This window comes from Myzus persicae, unplaced genomic scaffold, assembly GCF_001856785.1.
Source record: "Myzus persicae strain clone G006 unplaced genomic scaffold, MPER_G0061.0, whole genome shotgun sequence".
In the NCBI taxonomy this organism is placed as follows: Eukaryota; Metazoa; Arthropoda; class Insecta; order Hemiptera; family Aphididae; genus Myzus; species Myzus persicae.
Genome location: NW_019104166.1, coordinates 65,831 through 73,102, shown reverse-complemented (window position 1 = coordinate 73,102; position 7,272 = coordinate 65,831). Strand labels below are relative to the sequence as shown.

The following is a 7,272-nucleotide window of genomic DNA, read 5'->3' as shown; positions in this document are numbered from 1 at the left end:
AGGAATCTTGTATTAAGTTTTAAAAACTTAGATATAAAATGAAACATTTTTATGAATTTCTAACTCAAAATATTTTGCACATTTTTGTGACTTTTACTTATTTTGTCAAAATTCAAAATTGAAACTCTTATAAAAATTTGTTGTCAAAATGTTATGGTTAATAGAAAACGCCAATAAAAGTATTCAGTAAAAATGTCATGTATATCTACAGTATTTTTTTTTTTTTTTGAGAGAGTTACATCAAAAACCAAAATCGATTTTGTTGAAAACCGGGTTTCCGTGAAAATTCGCTTTTTTCCTTAATTTTTTGTTTGTTTTTCCTGCCACTTTAGAAAACTATTTATTGAGAATTTTTTACTTTTGACCCCTCGAAGTACTGATACTATTCACATTTCTACCAGAAAAGATGCTTGTTGAAGAAAATCTAAGCACTTTTACTCTCCCAAAATAACGTGATGACAGAAACAAAAAAAATAAAAAAATAAATTGTAAAATCAATACATTCATCGCTCCGCTCGGAATCCAAAAGAAGTTAAAAAATTAAAATTGACATTACTTCAATTTTTTAACTCGTATACACCCAGGTTTGAATAACTACAAAATTTTAGAGTATTATGTGTCTATTTGTGAGAAGGTGGTCAAGTCAGATTTTATCATTTTTTGGGTTATACATGGATTTTATAGGGAATTCTAAGCCGCGTCTAATGGTAGAACTGTACTCCTCATCATATGATTATATTATGAATAGTTTTTATGTAATATCCATGTGCGTAAACGGACAAGTCTAAATCTAAAATAATTTTTCGTGAGAAATTGGGCAAGTCAATATTTATTTTATACATTTTATAATATAGGTACCTACCCACCGTAATACCTTTTTACCGAGTTTATTGTTGTTTGGTTATTATTTTGATTTTATATGATAATATTGTTATTATTAAATTGTTTTACTAAATTAATTTTTTTTGTATTACCTATTACTCAGTTTGTCAAAAGCCAACAAGATTATAGCGATGACCAGTTAGTAAACTAAGTTTTAGTAGGTAGACTTTTTAAAATAGTGTATTACCTATGTATTTCTTTCAGTAAAACCTGATTTGAACCTTAATACATTATATTATTATTTATTTTAAATAATATACACTTTATTGTGACAATGATTATAGCAATTATACCATGTACATTTTGTAAATTATATATATCAATTTAAAATAAAGATGGCCATTGCACACAAAAAAAAACTTAATCAAAATAAGAAAAAACTGGTTTGCAGAAACCTACTGAATGATTTTATGAAATCGAAAAAGGAACATAATCTGGATACAAAATCCCATATACCAGTAAGTAAATTATTGATGTTATTATTAGATTATAAATTAGTATAGATTCTAACAGTTACATACTATTTAGCATAAATAATAATTTTATATTTCTATCAACAGTTTGTTAGATAGGTACCTATTGTTTAATGTTAAGTAACTTAACTCTTAATATTATTAGATAAAATTTTTCATGCTGTTGTTTTTAGTTAAAATATCTTTTATTCCAAACTTAGATAATATATAGTAAATTAATAAACTCGTTGAGTCTAATTTAATATTTAATTATTTAATGTTTGTTTATTTTACCATCAACAGTATTAATTAGTAGGTAAGATGATAGATTTTGGTTAAATGGAATAAAAATATGTAGGTATGTTTATGTTTCAAATTTTTGATTTTTTAACCTTGATTTTTACAGAAAAAGAATAGTGTTAGTATCACTGTATACTCAGTTCTATTTTTCAATAATACGTATATACCATTTGTCTTCAAAATTCACTTCATACTGGACAAAAAATATTGTTTAATTGAAAATATTTAACTATTTTAATATGAATAGGTAGTTTAATAGGAATTTAATCATTAAATAATTTTAATTGATTGTTTCATTATTTTTTAAGGAATGGATAGAAGAAACATCAGCTGCTTGTAGTAGTATAAAACACAATGTGAATGTAAGTTTTAGTGATGATCAATTTCTATCATTATTAGTATTATAATGTATTGTTTATTTATAACTGTGTTTTTGTTTATTAATTATAGATACATGGTATCAAATGTTTAGCAACTAATGAACAGACCATTGAATTAAATGGGGTAGATTATATCATTGAAATTAACAATGAAATAGAAAAAGAATCATACTCTCCTTTACCAAAGGACATTGATAATGTTATAGTTCAGGTTGGTTAATATTTGAATAAGAGGTACCTTATATTATTATAACATTGTTTTGTTTTATTTTATTTTTATGCTTTAATATTTAAATAGTTTATAAGTACTAATGTTAAATATAAATTATTATTTCACTCTATACGTTAAAAAGTCTTTTTGTAATTTATTACAATTCTATGGTACATATTCTAAACAATTTGACAAATGATAATTTTATTTCCTATCACTGCTGCTTTAGCCTTAAACTATTATGTATGTATGTATGTATGTATAGTATATAATAACATAATAAATAAGATATAATATGTTGATTATTAATTATATTTAAAAAATTAAATATTCTAGGATGAAGATCTATTGGATGATAAAATTTACCAAGAAGAAGTAATTTTGTAGACATGATTCCAGATGAGCAAAGTGTTTACAAAACTAAATCAAGTAACATATTTCAAATGCATAATAGTATGTAAGATTTGGATGAAGGTGTAAGTATTGTAATGGGCACACCTGAGTCAAACCATGTTACTGAAGAGTTCAGTAATAACATAGAACATAAGCAGAAAAACGATACCAGGTAGTATAGACAGTATAGAAAGAAAAAGAGAAATCATAGATTAGAGAATACTACAAATAAAGGGAAACAGGTCTTGGTTCAAACATCAGAACATCTTCCTAACTGTAGAAACAACTGCAAGGCAAGTGTTGATGATGAATTACGTTTACACTTATTTAATTTATATTGGTCTATGAACGATTATAACAGGCGTAGAGCTTATTTATCAAGCTTTATTACTAGCTCTAACAAGAAGGTTGTTAGGAAAAGAAGAGATACGCCTGAAAAGCTAGAGATAAGGTATTCCATTATGCAGTACCAAAAGATGGAACAAATATACCGGTTTGTAAAGGGTGTTTTTTAAAAATCTTTTGTTGGAAAAAAAGGTTTTTAACAAATGTTTGTAATAATTCCTTAACTTCTCCAGCAAATAAATGTTCACCTGACAAGAGAGTAAGTGATCTACCTAAAAATAAAAGATCCAATATTGATATTAAAATGGTTACAGATCATTTAAATAAATTACCAGTTTATGAGAGTCACTATTGTAGAAAAGAGACTAACGAAAAGTACCTTCCTCCATACTTAACACTTCAAAGAGCTTATGAAGATTATATTAAAACTGTAGATAAACCAGTAAGTTGAACCCTTAATGAAAAATATTTTAAGGCATCAAATTTTAAAGTTAAAAATCATAAGAAGGTTACATATGCTAATTGTGATAAATTTAAGATTAAACTTGCAGATAATATACAAACAGCCGAAAAAGAAATATTACTAGAAGAAAGAAACCCCCATCAGAATGATGCTGAAGAGGCGTATCAAACAAAAAGAAACAATATATCATCCAACTCAACTGATAAATGTACAATTTCTTTTGACTTACAACAATGTTTGCCTACTCCACGTTTAGAAAGTTCAGTGGCATTTTATAAAAGGCAGTTATGGATGTACAACTTAACTATTCATAACTCTGCTAGTTCAAAAGCTTCATGCTATATATGGTATGAATCAACAGCAAAAAGGGGTGCTAATGAAATTAGCTCATGCATTTACCATTACCTGAACAATTTACTCAAAGAAATATCACATATTGTAATGTACAGTGACTGCTGCCCTGGACAGAACAAAAATGGCATTATTATGGCTATGTGTTTATACTCTTTAGAAATTCAAAACTCCATAAAAACTATAGATCACAAATTTATCGTTCCAGGACATTCTAGAAAGGAATACGATTCCGACCATGCTATGATCGAAAAAACTTGAAAAAAATATCCTTCCATAAATCACCCATACGATTAGGCTTAGCTCATTCATTTTTCTGGAAAAGATAAATTGTGTGTGCTTGAAATGGATCAAACAAATTTTTTAATTTTAATACTTTGCTGAAAAAAAAGTATAATATTAAAAAAAAAAATGAAGAGGGAGCACCATTTGTTTTTAAGAATGTTAAATGGTTACTTTACACCAAAGAAAATAAAGTAACACAAGAATTTGTTAGCTGAAGATTTACCATTTATGACTTTAAACATGACTTGAAGAATCTTAAACCCTACATTTACTGTACTTACAGGTTAGAGTGGTCTACTGCCCATTACCCCAGGAAAAAAAATGATCTCATGACCTTATTAAGTTTTATCCCAGAAATTTATCATAATTTTTATAAGAGCTTAAAAATAACCAATGATGTATGTAATCCTTTGGTTTCAGAAAATGAGAGTGATTATAAATATGTTTGAATTAGGTTTATGGTTTTTATTAGTAGGTATTAACCATTGTGCAATAAGATTTATTATAATTTACTGTTACTTATTTTAAAAAAATAATAATTTTTAAGTATGTAAATAATACAGGCATAATTAATAAGAAAATATCTAGGTAACATAAGTTTTTATGTTTATAATTTTATAATGTGTAATTGATAATTTTTATACTTTGTTGTTACAAATACATTTTTATCTTTAATAATTTTGATAATATGGTTATTACATTAAGTCAAATGAAAATCAATTTCACATTAACAAAGAAATGTTGGAAGTTTTTTATTCTTGTTACTTTTATGAATAAATAATATGATATATTATATTGTTTGAAAAATGTGTGTTATATTATAGTTTATAATAAGACAATCGTCAATCAAAAGCCAATATAAATATTGTAGTAAAGTTATTTTAAGAAAATAAACAACAAACTACAAAGTAGGTAAGGTGGTAAGGATAATATTTTATTTTATTTAGTAGATTGTGATAAAATGGATAAGTGCAGCAGTGGACAAGTCAAAAGTAGATTGGTAATTTAATTTTCGTCTGTGATAAGATGGACAAGTCATCATGTGCACAAAATGACAAGTCAGTAAAGTGATAAATTCTTAGTGTCATACTAGATAACTAGATAAGTCAACTAAAAATAATAAAATATGATAATTGTTTAAATTTTGTTTTCAAAATCATAACTACTTGTAGTATTTACATAATTTGGCAATATAAAATATTATTACCATGTCACGTTAATACGTTTTTGTCGTCTCCTGAAAAGTTGTAATTTTTGACTTGACCATTCTCTCACAATAACCGTCCATTTATTTCATAACTATTTATTATATTATATTATATAAAGATACCTATAGGTACTATTATAAAAGTATATTTTTCATAATCACTCGTACGGGGTGATAGCTGGTTAGGATAGTGAGTTTACCACTCAATGAACATTTTTGTTTTTCAGATACAACTATAATATAATGTAATATTAATATATAATAGAACAATGAAATATATATAACACTAAATTAATAGTGTCCTGTAACTGCTAACTTTGGATTTAAAAAAAATTATAAGTTATAAATTAAAATTATGTCTTATGAGTAATCACTTATAACGGGTATTTCTAAATTAAACCGTATAATGAATGTCTATTTCAAGTACCTACTTAAAAATAGGTTATAAATTCATAATTATAAAATTATCCTACGATCAGGGAGCAGAAAAACGACGACGACGAGCGGCGTTTGTATATTATTTGATCTCTCGTATTTTATGCATTTGCTCTCAGAAATAAAATATGGGTTTACATAGGGGTAGCATATTTTTCATGAAATTAAATTTTTATTTGAAGTATAAAAAATAAATCCAAGCACCAAAAATATATGAAACCAAAATTAATTACTTTAAACATCCACGCTTTCGGGCTTCGGCGGAATTCCTGATATTGTGTATGCACTGCGGAATAAATCAGATATATGACTGAACTTAAGTTTGAGTACAATTTACTTGAGTAGAATAAAATATGTGAGTAAATGTTTATTGTTGCCTTACACATTTCTCTTTTGTTCAATAAAATTATTAGAATTGTAAATCGTCTCCGACGAGTGACGACGATCGGCTTTTGCCATAGATGATAGATATTGTAATATAATAATATGTTGTTATCAGTTTTTGAGTTTTTGAATTCTTTGGATGACACGATACATTTTTTATTTCAGATTCCGAAACAGAATATTATACGGAGTGTTTAAATCTATACAATTCAGAACACGGAACTCTGCGTTTAGAGGCCATTTAGATACACTACTGTCGCGAGTCCATTTTTTTGTCTGGCATCTCACAATATTGTTTTTAGTCTTAACGGTTTAACTATAACTTAATATAAAACTTTCGAAGTGTTGAAACATGAAAAAAATTCAAAATTAGGCTTTGACATTTACAGAAGTAATAAAAAAAATGGATACTTTAATCGTGAATATAATTTCTCTCTAGGCTCGGCATTAATATGTTATTAAACAATATTATTCCATAATAGTGCGCAGTATTTGCTAAAAAATTGTGTGATTATATTATACTACTACACTATAGTGTAATAAATAATATAATATATATACAGCCGTGTAGGTACCTACCTAACTAAGGCTCTCACATAAAGGTAAGTGACGGGGGAAAAACCTTATGACCAAGGTTTGGGATTTATAGCATTTGCATACTTTTTTTTATTTATTGTAAAATGTAGCAGAGTGCGAAATAAATTCATTTCTCAATGCCTTGATATCTAATCTAAAATTTGAATTTGCATATTTTTGCATATTTCATAAATTTTGCCGGAAACTGCTTATTTTTACGTTATTGTGCTTAATTTGCATATCTTGGGAAATTTTTCGAAATTTCAACTTCACAAATTTCACCCGATCTAAAAAATAAAATAGTAATGCAGCTTACTCGCAGTCTTATGTACCTATTTGCTATATACAACTCACAACTCCTTATAATTTTCGTGGTTTGAAAGTGTGCCATCCGGCATCCGCTGTTAAAAAACGACTGTGTTTTAACTGTGCTACGTCGAAAACTATACCTAGTCCAACAATAATTTTAAAATCATCATTCAGCAATCTCAATGATTTGGAGTTTATTTTGGAATAATACAGCGAAGTAAAAAAACTAAATGCACAGAACTAAACTGTTTGGGATTTTCAAATGTACCTAACGAGAGTTCTAGGAAATCATTTGTTTA

The 7,272-nt window shown here is 26.8% G+C and overlaps 1 protein-coding gene across 1 annotated transcript; it reads left to right on the top strand.

The window, feature by feature from the left end:
* Positions 1-1,123: 1,123 nt before the first annotated feature.
* LOC111039506 lies at positions 1,124-3,399 on the top strand. Its single transcript, XM_022323038.1, has 4 exons — positions 1,124-1,340; positions 1,943-1,996; positions 2,085-2,225; positions 2,562-3,399. Exons 1-4 carry the CDS (start codon positions 1,218-1,220, stop codon positions 2,610-2,612), a joined length of 369 nt encoding a protein of 122 aa, XP_022178730.1. The 5' UTR covers positions 1,124-1,217; the 3' UTR covers positions 2,613-3,399.
* Positions 3,400-7,272: the final 3,873 nt, after the last annotated feature.

What these genes read in the sequence shown, in the direction of transcription:
- LOC111039506 (XM_022323038.1), top strand. Translation starts at nt 1,218, where the DNA reads ATGGCCATTGCACACAAAAAAAAACTTAATCAAAATAAGAAAAAACTG. An exon ending in ATACAAAATCCCATATACCA is followed by an intron (nt 1,341 to 1,942) that starts GTAAGTAAATTA and finishes TTATTTTTTAAG; the next exon opens with GAATGGATAGAAGAAACATC. An exon ending in TTGATAATGTTATAGTTCAG is followed by an intron (nt 2,226 to 2,561) that starts GTTGGTTAATAT and finishes TAAATATTCTAG; the next exon opens with GATGAAGATCTATTGGATGA.